Source organism: Epinephelus lanceolatus, chromosome 1 (assembly GCF_041903045.1).
Source record: "Epinephelus lanceolatus isolate andai-2023 chromosome 1, ASM4190304v1, whole genome shotgun sequence".
NCBI classification, from domain to species: Eukaryota; Metazoa; Chordata; class Actinopteri; order Perciformes; family Serranidae; genus Epinephelus; species Epinephelus lanceolatus.
In genome coordinates, this window is record NC_135734.1 from 2,954,266 (window position 1) to 2,970,952 (window position 16,687).

Here is a 16,687-nt window from a genome sequence, read left to right on the forward strand (position 1 = left end):
TGTTTGCTAGGTAGCATCCGAGTCAATTTAGCAAGGTATCTTAGCGATGAATAAATGAGTTAACGCTAATATTAAAACTTGACTTACCGTTAATGATGGGGACGGTACCGGTTGAACTACCCCTTGAAGTGCAGCCCGCACACCCGCCAAAACCGCCCGTTCAATATCCTCTACTTGCAGGGAAACGGCCATGCTTGAGTCTCGATTATCCCTGCGGCCCTCTTTCACCTACTGATCCCTGATCAGCGGTGTGGGCGTGGTTGTGCGCCCGTTGCCTTTAAGGGACGTGGGATATTTGCAGATTTTCTAAATATTTAGCTTTACACTCGGCGAGACATTTAGATTTAGATTTAGATTTAACATTTAGATATAGATTTAACATTTAGATTTAGATTTAATATTTAGATTTAGATTTAACATTTAACATTTAGATTTAGATTTAACATTTAGATTTAGATTTATTATTTAGATTTAGATTTAACATTTAGATTTAGATATTATTTAGATTTAGATTTAACATTTAGATTTAGATTTAACATTTAGGTTTAACATTTAACATTTAGATTTAGATTTAACATTTCATTTTTGTTCACATATTACCAAATTTTTAAATAATTTATGTCTCAAATGTGTGTAAAATGAGCTAAATGTGAAGAAAATGAACTAAATATTGAAAATATATCAGTTTGAAAACTGTAATAAAGTTTTTACATTTGGCACCCCATAGAGACGAGGCAGTGGAGCGCGGAGTTGAGTGTAAGAGAAAGACAGGGTACTTGTTCTTAAACCAAACGCCACGGCCCCTGTTTGGGAGTATTTTGGATTTAAACTAAATGACAGAGGGGAGCCCAGTAATTTGGACGAGCCGGTGTGCTGGGTTTGTTCTAAAACCATCTCAACATAAAGAGCGAATACGACCAACTTAACTGCACACCTGAGAGCGAGAGACTGTCAGTCTATTTCTTTGTATTTATTTATTTATTCCGATATTTGTACGTGTTATTTCGAATATTTACATTTTTGTAAATATTCTTGTTAAATAAATGTTTATTTCTCTTTAAAATGGTGTACTTACATCATTATGCCGTTATTATCATTATATAAGTTTAAAAAATGGTCTAAAAACAGCATAATTACAACAATAATAAAAATGGTCTTAAAAGCACAATATTACGCAATATTATCGCTTATCGCAATAATTTCTGATGCAATTAATCACCCAGCAAAATTTGTTATCTTGACAGGCCTAGCATAATAGCAATAGTTAAGTGTTTAAGTAGTTGGAATTAGCTCCACCTCCAGCAGCTACAACAGTAACATGCTGCTCTAACACTGATGCTTCAGTATTAATAATCTAATGATGCCATATATAATAATATCAGTCAGAGGAACCAAACACTGCTTCTACTGCAATACTTTAACTACATTTTTCTCTCTCAGAACTGGTTCTTATGACATGTTGTCTGACCACAACAGAAATCAAATGTGTTTGTCATAACAGCTTCAAGGTAGAGTGAATGTAAAAATAATTAGGCAATAAACATCAAAGCACAACATTAGATGTCATATTTGGGTTTATATTCAACTAAGGTAGGCATTGTGTGATCCATGTACTATAGATATATATATGTATATACATATTTTTTTTTACTGTAACTGAAACACAACACGGGAGCGGGATGGGACAGGATTTTTTTTTTTTCTTTCGTTTTCAGGGGATTGGGACGGGATGGGATTATTTTTGTGGGAGTGGGATGGGACAGGACTGAAAATCCACTCCCGTGTCACCCTCTAGTCTGTATATTGTGCTACATTTGTATAGTGTAAGCATCTTTTTTACTTTACTTGCAGGAATAAGAAAAAAAGTTAAATACACTGAGTATTATTTGATCTTTTCCACCATTACCTGCATTCCAAATATTGTGGAGGTTTGTGGTTTAGGTGCCCTAAATACCCATATATTTTCGATTGAGACATTGCCACCCCAAAATGATCACATAACCATCCTGGCCACCCCGCAGAAAATTTTCTGGCTCCGCCACTGGTCACACAAACTTCAACCTGTGATCTCTATGGGCAACACATCGCTATGACAACCACTGTATTGAAAGAAGTTAAGGGTGGAGCCTGTGGATGTCCTCACGTGCTGGTTGGACTGCCGGAATTGCATAGAGTGAAAAAGAACGACTCACAGCCTATGTTCCTGTATGGTTCTATTCAAGACAAAACAAACAAACAAAAACAATTAAAGCAGTAACATCTGATCAATACAGGGAAAATGCAATTTGAACTTTGACAAGAAAATATAGCCTATGTTTAAGCAATTTACAGTTAAGGTTGTGTAAAATAATATTGAGGGTTGCGGTTTATGTATTTTGTTGGCTATATAATCTTCCCATGAAGGTATATGCATTTATTTATTTATTTTAACCTTTATTTAACCAGAAAAACCTCTTGAGATTGGAAATCTCTTTTTCAAGAGTGTCCTGGCCAAGACAGGCAGCAAAATACGTTTAAGACAGACAACATGGAACAAAAATACAAAATAAATATACAGCTCTAAAACAAGCACTACAAAGAAAGACTAGTACAAAGAAAAGCCACCTGATCTGCAATGACAAGCTTACACACACAAGTTAAGACAGATTTATGGAGTGCCAACTCTTTAAACAAGATCAAAACTCACAGGAAAAAAAATGAACTAGCACAATGTGAGCTAGCCTGGTTTTGCACAAAGATCCCAAACAGGATCGATTTACATGGTATTATACAGCAGGGTAGGATCTTTGTACAATAAACGTGGAGAGTAACTTCGACAATGGGCCATGTGTATCTACAGATCAATAGGTGTGTAGCACTAAATTCTGGGCCCTATAGATAAACAGTCTCTGTGAGACCCCTACCCTTCCTCTGTCTCTCTCACACACCTTTAAAAAAAATTTTCACAATCTCAGTTTGTTCTCTTATCCTTTCCTTTCTTTCTTTCTTTCTTTTTCTTTTTGGAATTTCCCCTTTTTGGGGAAAGATATGACAGTTGGTGCCACAGCAGCCAAGAAGTCATTCACTTGGTTTAAGCTGCCTTTAAGGCTCTGACACACCAAGGCGACAGTCAGCCATCGGTTAATGTTGGGCCGCCAGTGAGTGTCTGTTGCCCCAGTTGCAGGGTTGCAGGGTCCCGCAGGGTTGCCCCTCCTCGGCCCCCGTCAGCTTTTTCAGGCCGATTCAGCATGTTGACTCGGAGACAACGGAGCCCGTCAGTAACTGAAATCACTCTGATTGGCAGTTCAGCTCAGTGCACGATAAGAGAAACAGAAGTGAGGAAAGTAAACAAAGAGCTCAAGTCCAGAGTGAATTAGGCCAAAACAAACTTGTTAAATAAAGACAGATTATTTTTCTTTATCCATTGAGCTCTTTAGCAGAAACATTTCCTGATGGTTTGTGTTATTGTACACTAGGGATGTAACGATATGGAAAATTTGATAAAAGGAGAGCATGCTCTTGGTCAAAGGTTAACACGGCAGCGTTTTATGTTATTTCCTTGAGCTTATGTCGAGAAAGCATAACTGGCCGTCTATATCGATTCTGGCTCGCCATACAATAACCATAATCACAGTGATTCAATCATAGTTGATCTCAATTAGCGTTACGTTACGTCGGTTTATATTCTGTCGGCTCCACTCAGTGTTTACAGCTCCGTTTCGTTTTGAAACACTTAGCAACATAGCTGCTAATACGGCTATTAGCTACTCAGCTAGTATTAATGAAAACGGAAAACTTAGTCGCCGTTTAGGAGGACAGATACGGCTCAAATGTCCCGTATACGTCCAGAGTTACACATTATGACAATCTCAGCAAAACCGAAGTCCCTCACACAATAACTGACGTTTGCATAGCATAACTTGCATTGGCTGTAAAGCTGTGGATGATGGTCACGGAGAGGAGCCAGCAGCTTTGTAGTGTTGCTACCCTTCGCAGCAACTTTCTTTCTGCATGTTCTGCACACAGGATAATTGTCCTCCACCAGCTGTCCCTCGGCATTCTTCAGAAACCCAAAGTACGCCCAGACCTCAGACTTTGTGCGTTTAGTTGGGGGGAAAATGTCCTGAGTGCCGCTATCACCACCTTCCGACATGTTTTCATTCTTTGTGTTTACACATGCTACGCATTCACGCAGCGCCTGCATCGCGAGACTTCAATGAGGCTGTTATTACATATCCTGATAATCCACCGCGATAATGCAATTAATTTAAACATAAACGGTAATTCTTACCGTGTAAAAATTAACAGAGATTTACTGCAATATCGGTAATCGTTACATCCCTATTGTACACTGGCACACAGTAAATATACTCTGTTCTTTCGACATTGGAGTGTGGTGTTAATGTGCTAACTGGCTTACTAGCATCAAGACAGTTTTCCAGTTTTCCTTTTTGAATGAAGACTACTAACTACTGCCGTCTGCTGGTATGGAGAGTTATTTCCTCTTACCAGTGGCGTAAGGTAGTTGCTGAAGGCCCCAGTGCCTACTATTATGATGGGCCCTAGTGCAGTGCAACTGTGCACATACTGTCTCGTCACATGATCAGAGACTTGATATTGAATGACATCAACATACCCAACAACATACCCAACAATCATCATTGCATAAATGGATATGACAAAAAATACTGAAGAAAATAATAAGTTATTCATTTACCAAGTTTACAACTTTATTTGGAATAAACATATACTTTTATGACAGATGCTATTGACTATTTTACAAAAAAAAAAACATGACAAAGACGGGTTTGCCTTTTTTAAGGGCATATATATATATATTAGGGTGACCATATTTTGATTTCCAAAAAAGAGGACACTCGCCCCGGCCACGAGATAGCCTACTTAAATGATACTCGCAGTTTACTCAAAGATGTCTTATAATTTTAATATATTTAAAGTTTATATGTATGGATAGAAAATTCTATGGGGTGCCGTTTGTAAAGTGGCTCACGCTGAAAATAACATCAACATTTTGCCACAGTTAGCTTCAAACAATGTTTAAAAAAGTGTTGTGAATTTTTTAACGTCGCCTTTTACCACATTTACAGCAATATTTGTTAACTTAATATATATATATATATATATATATATATATATATATATATATTTTAAAGATTTTTTTGGGCATTTTTAATGCCTTTAATCGATAGGACAGATGAGCGTGAAGGGGGGAGAGAGAGAGGGAGTGACATGCAGCAAAGGGCCACAGGCTGGAGTCAAACCTGGGTCGCTGCGGCAACGGCCTTGTACATGGGGCGCCTGCTGTACCACTAAGCCACCGACGCCCCAACTTAAAAAATATATTAAATAGTTAAATCTAAATATTAAATGTGGCACCTAAATGTTAAATCTAAATATTAAATCTAAATCTAAATCTAAATGTTAAATCTAAATGCTAAATATAAATATAAATGTTAAATGTTAAATCTAAATGTTTTGGCTGAAACTAAATATTTAGCTAATATGCAAATTCACACTGCCGGTCACCGGAAGTACCAAAATAAAAGCTTGAGATGGTCAGACTGTGTTTATAGAATCAAATAACGAATTAAAACCAACTTATTGGGGGAAATGGACACTTGAACATACATTAGCGTGATAATAACTACCTAAAATAACAAGAAACATGTTTGGAGAAATTTTATTTGATGTGTACTTTGAGTTGTTAGTGTCCCTTCGGAGGGACTAACAACCTAAGCTAAGCTAACAACCGTTAGCTCTTAGCCCCGTTAGCGGTGTCTGTAATGATTCATTAACTCTTAAACGGTCCATGAAAAAAATATTTTTTTGCAGCGGATGTCTTAGTTACAACATGATTGAGCTAGCAAAGCAGTTTTGTGTTGCGATGTGTGGTATTTATTCAGTTTTGAGAAATTACGATGTTTAGAAAGCATCAGTGGCCACAGCAGCAGCAAAGCTAACATCAGGACGTCATCTGTTAAAAGCCTCCTGTTGTCGGGTACGACATGAAACTACTCCCGTTAGCTCAATCATGTTGTAACTAAGACATCCGCTGGAAAAAATATTTTTTTCACTGACCATTTAGAGTTAATGAGTCATTACAGACACCGACATGTCCGGGCAAAAGAGGACGTTTGGTCAGCCTAATATATGTGGCACTGTTTTTAATTTCATAAGAGTTCGTCTTTGAACACAGGCATATTTTCAAGGAAGCAATCACTCATAAGGGCCCTTTCTTCACCCAACACATCGTTGGAGGGCCCACTCTCTCTATGGGCCCCTCCCACTTCACAGGGCCCAGTGCAACCGCACTGCCTGTACTGTCCATATTTACACCCCTGCCTCTCACACAGGTGCAGAATGTCTGTGCTGGTGAGCCGTCAGCTGTGCAACTTTTTGGCCCCAGACGCAGCAATGCCAGGCGATGCAGCAGGGGGCCTTTATCGCTGCTAGTTCTCTGATGTTGTTTTGGTGTGTCTGGGCCTTTGAGACAAATTCTAGTGCAGGGGCGAATTAAACCATTTTACACCTTTAAGGGGTGAGAGTGGCTTCAGAGAGCTTCCACTATTATTTTTTTTATAGAAAGCTCAGTCTCTCAACTGATTTATGCAGCCAATTTTGATTTAGTTATGGCACTAATTACTTAGAAATAAAAAATTTAAAACAAAAACAAACTTTTCATTCCAGGCTTTTCGAGCCCCCTCTCCCATTGGGACCCTGGGTAATCTATTAGCATGGCATCCAGAAGTTGTAATGAAAACTGCAAACAGCTACGAGCTAATGCATGAGGCATTAGAGTTAAAGCAAGGTTTTTTTTTACACCTGCATGCAGTGAGAAGTCTTCAGTTGAAAATAGCCTCGCGTCACCAGGCTCTTCACGTAAAGTTGAAAAGGACAGAAGACCTTAGAGGTTTCTCAGCCCCATAGCATATTGGTCTCTTGGGCATTTTACGTCTGAACAAGGTCCAAGTGATTGACAAAAGTTTACACACCTGGCGGCAATTACAGTCAAGCAAACGGCTGTACGAGACCGTTACAGCATGTGTGTGAGTGCTGGTTGGGACCCCTGGTTGTGGATTTTGGGGGCAGTGCTAAATTCAAACGTGCTCTGTTTTAACACACGCCTCATTTCAACTCCACTATTCCGCTCAGAGCTTCTGCTGGGAGGATGAACACGAACACACAGAGGACAATGCGACAGAGAAACAAAGTAACTGTAGTAAGTTTGAGGAAATATGTTGTTTCTCAGTAGAAATTATGGATGCAATAGACTCAACTGATCCATACAGCCGACCAGCGCGCAGGACACAATGGATAGTCAGCACTCTGGCTTACCATTACGGACTGGACAGAGGAGTGGAGAACGAAATCATAGTTTTGGCAACGGGGTTGGATCAGTACCTACAGGAGATCTTTCATCATATGGACTATCAAGGTGGAGGCAAAATCCCCGCCGAGGATTTTAACATTTTGTGTGACGTTTTGGGACTGAACAAAGAGTCGGAGGATACAGAGTGCACTGGAGTTTTAGACAATTTACCCAGCGAGCTCACCTTCAGAAACTTCCACGCTAAACTGTGCGGATACTTCAGCACCAAGGCGGGCTGTCAGTATGAGAACGGCCGGCTGCTGGTCGGGAAGGACAGCGAGCATATAGAGACTCAAATCCGCCTGAGAAGCCCTATGAGGCGGCGAGATAAGCTGCTGTCTGTGGGTGTAAGCGGCCCCTACTCGGAGGGACGGCACGCCTCCGCTTGTAGGCTCGGATCCTGCTCCAGAGAGTGCTATGAGGAGATAGTGGCGCTGGAGGAAGCAGAGGACCGAATAGCCAAACTGGAAGATGAAAGTGCAAGTTTAAGGGAGCTGATTGAGGACTTGCGAGCCGCACTTCAGAGCAGTGATGCCCGCTGTTTGGCTCTTCAGGTGAGAGTGCTGATGATACAGAAGAGTTTGTTCTGCCAAGTAGAGGAAGGCAACACCCATAAAACCCTGCTTTAACTTTTGAATATGATGCCACCATGGGCGTAGATTTTTTTCTTTTGGGTGGGTGGGGGTTTCACGTCACCTTAGCATTTAGAAAACACTTTCATTTTGACAAAAGTTGTTAAATCTCTCTCCTCAAAGCCAGGCTCCACTGACAAAAACAGTAATTTAACATTGCCAAACACAGGAGCTGCTGGTCTACTGTTTCCTTGATCAGTTAGTTACTTTGTGTAATTGTGTGACTTTGGCATTTAAAAGTGGTTGTTTGGATTCACCAGTCACACAGTAACACAAATGAAATAACTGATCGAAATGGAGGTAGACTAGCAGCTCCCGTGTTCAGTGAGCTAAAATTACTGTTATTATCAATCAAGTCTAGTCGCTTTGACAAGAGCATAGATGGGGAGCTGAAGCTGTTATTGGCTTCCCTGTCAGAATGGGCTGTCTGATGGAAAGATAAAGCGTGATAGATGTTTTAAAAAGTTCAAAAATTCCAAACTTAGCACTGACAATGACTCATGTATTTTAGGAATCAGGCTAGCTATATGGTACAGAAAGCAAAGTCAGAATTTTATACTGATTCTATCGCGGCTAACTCACATAATCCTAAAAAACTATGGAAAGTACTTAGTGACATGGGCTCCACTGCAAAATCAAAGTCAAATTCTGGTAATATTGGACTAGTCATTAAGGATGAGTTGTGTTTTGACAAGCAGCAGGTTGCCTGTCATTTTAATAATTTTCTTTACAATGGTTGCTACCAGTCTGGTTAATAAGTTGCCTTTTGCTTCAGGTATATGGCAAAACTATTGTTAACTCTGTTTATAAAGGCAAAATGTACTTTCTAACACTTTTGAAATAAGCCCTGTCTCAGAAGACAAGGTAAGAACGTGCCTATCCACCCTGTCAGTGAATAAGGCCACTGGACTGGATCTTATTCCCTCCAGGTTTTTGAGAGAGTGCTGGTGTAACAGCTAGTATTCTGACGCATGTCATAACTCTATCATTAAGGCAAGGTGTGTTTCCAAATGTAATGAAGAGTGCAAGGGTGGTCCCCTTTTTAAGAAAAATAGCAGATTCAGAGGTTGGAAATTATAGGCCAGTTTCAATTCTGACTACTATATCAAAGGTATTCAAGCGTATTGTGTATGAGCATGTGGAGGAGTATCTTGTCAGGCAAAAGTTGCTGTATGAATTTCAGTCTGGCTTTAGAGCAGCATACTCTACTGACACCTGTCTTATTCATTTCTTTGATTATATTCGTCTGAACTTTGATAAAGGAAACTATGTTGGTATGATACTTCTTCATTTGCAAAAAGCGTTCGATACCGTCAATAAATGGTTCTCTTCTTACCTCACAGAAAGGACTCAAGTCTGTGACGTTGAAGGTACCATTTCTGATTCCCAGGATATAACTTCTGGGGTGCCCCAAGGTTCTTTCCTGGGACCCCTATTATTTTTAACATATATATTTACGATATGTCAGCTGCTAAAACATGCAAGCTTCTTTTATATGCTGATGACTCTACCTTACTTGTTCCAGGGAATGATGTGAAGGAAATAGAGCATATTCTTAGCAAAGAGCTTGAGGTAGTTAACCAGTGGCTTATAGACAACAAGCTTTCTATACATCTGGGTAAAACCGAGTCCATCCTTTCTGGAACAAAAAGGAAATCAACAAATTCAAATACTCTAAGGGTCAAGTGTAACAGGACTGAAACAGTGTTTCAATCAAAGGTAACACATTTAGGATTAACATTAGACCATTAAGTGACATTAAGTGTGCCAGTAAATTAAAATTCCTATATCGTAGGACAAGGCATTTTGATTTTCCCACTAAGAAATTACTTGTTTTATCGCTGATCGAGTGCCACTTTGATTATGCCTGTTCTGCTTGGTTCTGTGGATTATCTGCTAAACTTAAAAACAAATTACAAGTGATGCAAAATAATGTGATCCGGTATTTGCTGAATGCTCCCCCCAGAACCCATATTGGTAGGGAAGAATTTAAAAGGGTTGGCCTGCTGCCAATAAGTCTTAGAGTGGAACAGCTTAAATTAAATCATATGTTTAATGTTGTAAATGGATATGCCCCCATTTATTTATGCATTAATGTAACTGTGGTCCACACACAGCACAACCATAGCACTAGGGCCAGCGTTCGATCTTGTATAGTACCTATAATCAGTAGTACACCCGCAAGTACTTTTTTCTACACTGGTATCAGGCTATGGAATAGCTCACGGGGTGATTTTTAAAAGCCATGTTAAGATGTTTTTATGGAACAAAGTGAATGCAGCATATTGAATGTTGAGATTTACTAGCCGTTTTTATTTATTTACTGATGTTTAATGTTTTCTGTCTTGTCTTTTAGTAATTGTGTTTTTTTTTTAATCAAATCAACAACAACAAAAAGCGCTGAAAATACTCAATATAGCGCACACTTAAAGTGATATTGATTTTTGTGGGTGGGTCTTTTTTAGGTGGCTCAAATACATTTTATTGCTGACCCCTCCACAGCAGTACATGGCTTACGCCAGAATTCCACTGGATGCGTGTCCGTTGCGAAACGGCTGTGCTGGTTATCTGCTGCATGCTCCGCCGTCCGTCAACACCCACCGGCTGCGTTTGCTGTGCGGAGCGGTGTAGCTCCGCCGAACAGCGGGAGTCACGAGGAGCCACGAGATCTCGCGAATTCACGCATAATTGCACGATATAACAAGATGTAGTTTCTATTAACAGAACCACAAAACCAGAGGAGTAGTAGGAAGACATCTCGGTGCACCTCCATGATTAACATCTCCTTGTCCATGGTGTCACCATGGTGAAATGACGTCTGAAAACCTCTGACCTGTTGACTTCAGGCCTGCCTCCGCCCGTTATGACATTTTCAAGGTGTAGTGCAGGGAAATATGATCCCCTGTGAACACTGTGTATTTTATTTTGAAAATTAACTGGATGTTTTATTTTGTTTCTGTGCACAACCTCCTGCCCCGCACCATTGCTGCGTTGTGCTCCGGCGTCCGGCAAAAATAGAAGTCATGCGTGTCTTTTGCGGAGGGCTCTGGAGCGCCGCAGCTGTGACAGAGCCAGAACGCAGCGTAATATAAACTGGGGGGCACACTGACTGAAATCTACTGCAGGTGATACACTGACTAGGGATAAATACCCCAAACAACCCCACTTCAAAAATCCGAACTATCCCTTTAAAAGCAGTGGTCAAAGAAGATGAATCAACCATACATCATTGAAGCAGGAATTACTACAACATTTTCACCTTAAATTGATACAGAAAAGACACATATTTGCATAAAATTCATCAGACTGCATAAAATGAAGTATTTGATGCTCAATATTTCTTGGGGAAGGACCTCCAGACCCCCGCTTAATATGTGTTACCCAAATTGTTGAAAAAACAGTAGCCCTTGCCATTTCTGTTCTTAGAATGTAGGCTAATGGGTTCATTCAGTTGGATCATACAAGCCCCTAATGCAATTAGCAGTGTTAGTAGTAAGTTACTCTCAAAATGTAATATATTACATTTTACTAGTTATCTTCATTTGAAAGTAATGTTACTTTACAATATTACTCTGTGTAGAGTAATAAGTCACTTATTACACAACTTTTGAGTTACTTTGACCAAAATGAGCTCAGAAGAACTAATGTTCATTTTAAATGGATGAGGGTCATGTTGTAGCAGCTCATCAAAGCACAGAAGCTCCAGTTTATTACAGTTCATTTCAAATCCAGTACTGTGCAGGTCTGACACATTCATGCATTCACATACAGTGGTTACCACTTTGTATTAAAATCCTCTGCTATTAATAATAGGGTGATGATATTAAAGCTGCAGTAGGTAGAAAGCCCGAAAACGGTTGATTTTTGTGTCTCATCTGAATTAGGTTTCGTTCGTCTCCACCCTGAGCCCCTCCTACCAGACGAGCACGCAAGTATTTTATCCTACTTGGTTCTATTTCTCCCTCTCTGGGAGCCTCGGCTCTCCCTCACCGCGCAGCAGCCCTCCCTATCTCTCCCTCGCGGCCCCACACATACTCCCTCTCCGCGGATAGCCCTTGGCTCCGCTCCCACGGCCGACCCTCGTGCCCTCCGGCCGGGCCCGGCCCCACCTCACCCTTCCCCCCCCTCCGGGGCTCCGGGGCTCCGGGGAACCGAGTTCTGTCTTCCTTTTTTTGGGTTGTTTAGCCGTGTAGGCAGTTGTAGCCAATGCTGGAATAGCTATTTTACCTGGTGCACTGTTTGCCATTGCCGCTTGCTCTCCTCTTCTGCCGGCGGCACGGGAACGCGCATATGCAGTAGAACAGCCAATAGGAACGCAGTGGTCTGAGCAGACCTTTGATTGGTTGATACACATCGGCACCAAACCTATTGTTTGTCTCAGACCACTTGATTTACATTATGCTTAGAGGATATTATAAAATTTTTACTCAATTATACCAAAACAATGTTGCCTACTGGAGTTTTAAATAGCCTAGCCCCTTTAAAATAATTGAATAGCCTTGAACACAGGGAGGGTCAGCCAGAGGATCAAAGTCTGATAATTATGAGATATGGATAAATATTTGTGGGCCTATGACATGAAACACAAACAAATGTTGAGGTTAGCACAACAAACATAATGGCATGTGAGTCAGTAACTATGATGGGCACAAATTAATACACCAGAGCTGGAAGACCCACCTGCTGGTTTCCGGTGTGCCGGTCAGCTACAACAGCAACAGAGAGAGAGTTACACATAACAACAGGACTGTGTGCCGGCGTTGCTCTGCAGTTGTAGGGGATGTGAATGGAAACGCATCTAGTTTATACCAACATCACCCAGATGTGCTGATCACCAGGACATGTTCAAAACAAACCAGAGGCCTGCAGCTCCTTACCCCTGCTGCTTTCAGGCAGCCTAAAGACGCAAAAGCAGAACTGGATACGTTGTAGATGTTGCATGTGTATTAATGGACACACACTGTACATGATAACACACAGTACATCATGACCCACATGTGCCAATCACCGGCACCCTTCTATAATGTAGTCTGTAATGACATGACAAGACACAATAACCTTCGGGGGATATTTCTAGTGGTGCACAGACAGAAGTGGAGCGGTGTGGATTAGCATGGATGGAAATTAAAACAATTAACAGTTTATTTCAGGTTGTAACGCGTTATGTGATATTGTAAATGTAATAATATTATCCAAAATTCTGTTGGTAATGGGTTGTTTCAATTCAATTCAATTCAGTTTTATTTATAAAGCCCAATATCACAAGTCACAGTTTGCCTCACAGGGCTTTACAGCATACGACATCCCACTGTCCGTAGGACCCTCACAGTGGATAAGGAAAAACTCAGGAAGAGCAACTGAGGAGGGACGTGCAATAGATGTCATACAGAACAGATCAACATAATAAATTTGCAGTAATCAATATGACAAAATGATACATTACCAGAGGCTATATTACTTTGTTACTGCTAATACGTAATATATTACTGTAATGCTTTACTGTTATAATGTGTTACCCCCAACACTGGCCATAAGGCACAATAGGAATCCTTGTATCAGAGAACAGGGGGGCTTTTAGGGCTCCCCTTCTCAACAACCTTGTCTGAAGGGTATATTCAAGGTATATTGCAAGGCAACCACTGCCATCAACACCCAACCGTTTTTATTAACAGCTTATAACTGATCAATAAGGCATTAATGATTGATTTATAACCACTGAGAAAGCCATTAGTTACAAGTTATAAACCCTTTGTAAATGATGCCAATGTGATTATAAATGCCTGCAAGTCATTTATAATAGGTTCTAAGTAATCTATAAATAAAGCCATTAGTTAAATGAATGTGAAAAGCAGGTGCAATATTGTATTTAGGGAAAATGTTAATCTGGTCCCCTATAAACCTTTTCCACAGCAGACATTTTGACTGGTCATAGTAGGAAAAGCACAGGTGAAACTGATAACAGTAACAATGTCTTAGTTCCATTAAGTGCCCCAGTCAGCTATTAGCTACCATGCACAATACCAGGACCTCTCCTAAGTGGACTGCAGCCATCATAGTTGTTATTAAACATACCTGTGCCGTTCCTACAATGACAAGTTGTCAAGTTAGGTGGCAGTGGCTTGGGAGTTAGAGCAGGTCGTCCACTAATTGGAAGGTCGGTGGTTCGATCCCCGTCTCCTCCAGTCCGCATGTCAAAGTATCCTTTGGCAGGATAGTGAAACCCAAATTGCTCCCAATGGGTGTGAGTGTGTTAAGGCTGAGTATCAGGTGGCAACTTGTGTGGTAGCTACTAGTGTGTGAATGTGTGTGTGAATGGGTGAATGTGACATGTAGTGTTAAAGCATTTTGAGTGGTCAGAAGTCCAGGTCCATTTATCATCTATTTAAAAATCAAAATGTCTGCTGTGAAAAATGTATATTGCACTTCTGTCCAGGTAGGACTGTGGAAAAACCACTCCAAACATAAACCAGAGGGAGGCTGTTTTGCTGCTCACCAGAAACCAGAAGCCCAGAAAAGTATGAGCAACAGCAACCTGAAGAGCCACATCTACAGCGACCTGAAAAACCTGCAGAAAATCATCCATGAGGTCGAGCTGCTGCAGAGCTCCAGAGACCAACAGGTAGAGGAGACCCTGCTGTGTAATGAGAACCTGGAGCAGGAGCTGTGGCGCTCTAAAGAGACTGTGGCTGCTCTAGAGGACTGCAACCGAGCCCTGAAGAGGGAGCAGGTGGGGATGAGGAGGAAGGTGGAGGAGGCCAGGCAGGCACTGCTCAGTGGCCTGGGGAAGGTGAAGGAACTGGAAGCCAAGGCCAGTCATGTGCCAGTGCTACAGAGACACATCCTCCAGCTGGAATCAGAACTCCTCTATTACAGGTAAGAAGGAGTATTTTTTCACATTTCACACAACATCCATCAGCTTTTAGTGTGTACAAGTTCAACTAAGTGCAACACCATGAATTTCAATGAGGAGAGATTAGGCAAAAGTCTGCTCTGCTATGTGCATTTTAACAATCATTGAAGTCAGGACAAAGAGAGATAGAGGAGTTGGGTTGACAGTAGGTGTAGCAGATATAAAAGGTTTTGCCTTTAAATGTGGTTTAGGACTATGGTCAAAAGACAGAGGAACGTTGTATGCTGCAAAGCCCTTAGAGGCTAATTGTGATTTGTGGTATTGGGCTTTATAGATAAAATTGATACTGAGTTGGAATTTTTATTTGTACAGCCCTTTGAGCCATGCTTTGTGATTGTGCTACAATGAAGTCTGGCTGAATTCAGATGTCCGGACTTCACTGCACTTGCAGTGTCATGGACTTTGCGGAAGTCTGGGAGTGTCCAAATCTATCTCATCCAGTCCACAAGGGGCCCTAAAGTGGACTTTTTGCAGACTTCCAAAAAGTTCACTTGGGGTGCAGACTTCAGCAGACTTCACTGATTCAATTGCCAACATTTCATTTCAATACAGATGTGACGTTGTACTTTTTTTTTTTTTAAATACATTTAAAAAAAAATGGCGAAAACGTAGTTTCTTCCAACACTATAATTAAGATAAAAATATTCACAAATGAAAAAACACTAATGGTCGGTGATAAGTAGTGTTTTACTTTTGATTGAACACTAAATTAAAACCCTCGGCGCATACTGCAGCACAATCAAACAGATGCGCAACTCAGAGCATCAGAAGTGTCTCTGACACCAGACTCAGAGCGGACCGGTGGAACTGGAAAATGCATATTTTACATCAATAAAATCTATTTTATCATTATTTTGAGTCACATTGTTGAAAGAATTTAGTCGTCTGTGTTCAAGCAGGATAATAGCAGGTCTCCATTGTGCGTCGGGCTTTCTATTTCCTTGTCAAAGTATCGGACTGGTGGGGGTTAGTGTTGCGTTTAAGGCCTCCCCCCAAAAAACGGAAAAAAAGCGCCGAAGCTTTGAATTTTTTTTTTCACAATCGAATTCCGTGCCATCGAACGAAGCTTCAAAGCTTCGAATTTTTTGGGTCAGCCCTAATCACAAACATGTCTGTATTTGAATGTCTTCAGTCTGTATGTTATACAGACATGTATTTTGTTCACTCACAAAACAACCTTATACATGAGATTTCTGTGTTATCTGCAGGGACAGATGAGTGGACACTTTGGGTTACCCATAGATATGAAATCTGCGATATGAATAAATTTGCCTTGCCTCGCCTATGGAACCCCAAAATGTTCAATATAAAATAAATCGGAAAGATACAGTGAACTTCTGAAATTGGTGAATTATTTGTGAAATTATGAAAGAGGTGACTAAAACCCAAGTCATTATTATGACATGTTACTTCATCATTCATTTCCATAATAACTGAATTTTATTGGATTAAAAAGTGACATAGAATATAATATGGATATGTTGTTATATGTATTTAAGTGATATGTATGTATTATTGAGGTATTTAACTGTATATTGAGTTATGTTTTTTTTGGTATGGCTGATATTTTGAGTCTGATGTAGAGGATTTATATCCTGTATCAGATGTATTTTCATTAAATTTCATTAAATAATGGTTACTCGGAAAAATGCCTTCTTGAAATAAAAGCATACTCTTAAAAAAGGGCATAGAGTGCCCCAGTAATGAGTACTTAAACCAAGAAATTAATTGCCATTATAGCTCTCCAGGTTCCCTTCTGCTGCTGGAAAGTGAGAT

The 16,687-nt window shown here is 40.4% G+C and overlaps 1 protein-coding gene across 1 annotated transcript in view; it reads left to right on the top strand.

The window, feature by feature from the left end:
• The first annotated feature begins 7,099 nt into the window (after positions 1-7,099).
• efcc1 (EF-hand and coiled-coil domain containing 1) overlaps positions 7,100-16,687 on the top strand; it is a 75,693-nt gene continuing 66,105 nt past the window's right edge. The window contains exons 1-2 of the mRNA XM_033633910.2: positions 7,100-7,923; positions 14,435-14,874. Of these exons, the coding sequence (XP_033489801.1) occupies positions 7,258-7,923; positions 14,435-14,874 (1,106 nt within the window). The 5' untranslated portion in view covers positions 7,100-7,257. The remainder of the gene's footprint in view (positions 7,924-14,434; positions 14,875-16,687) is intronic.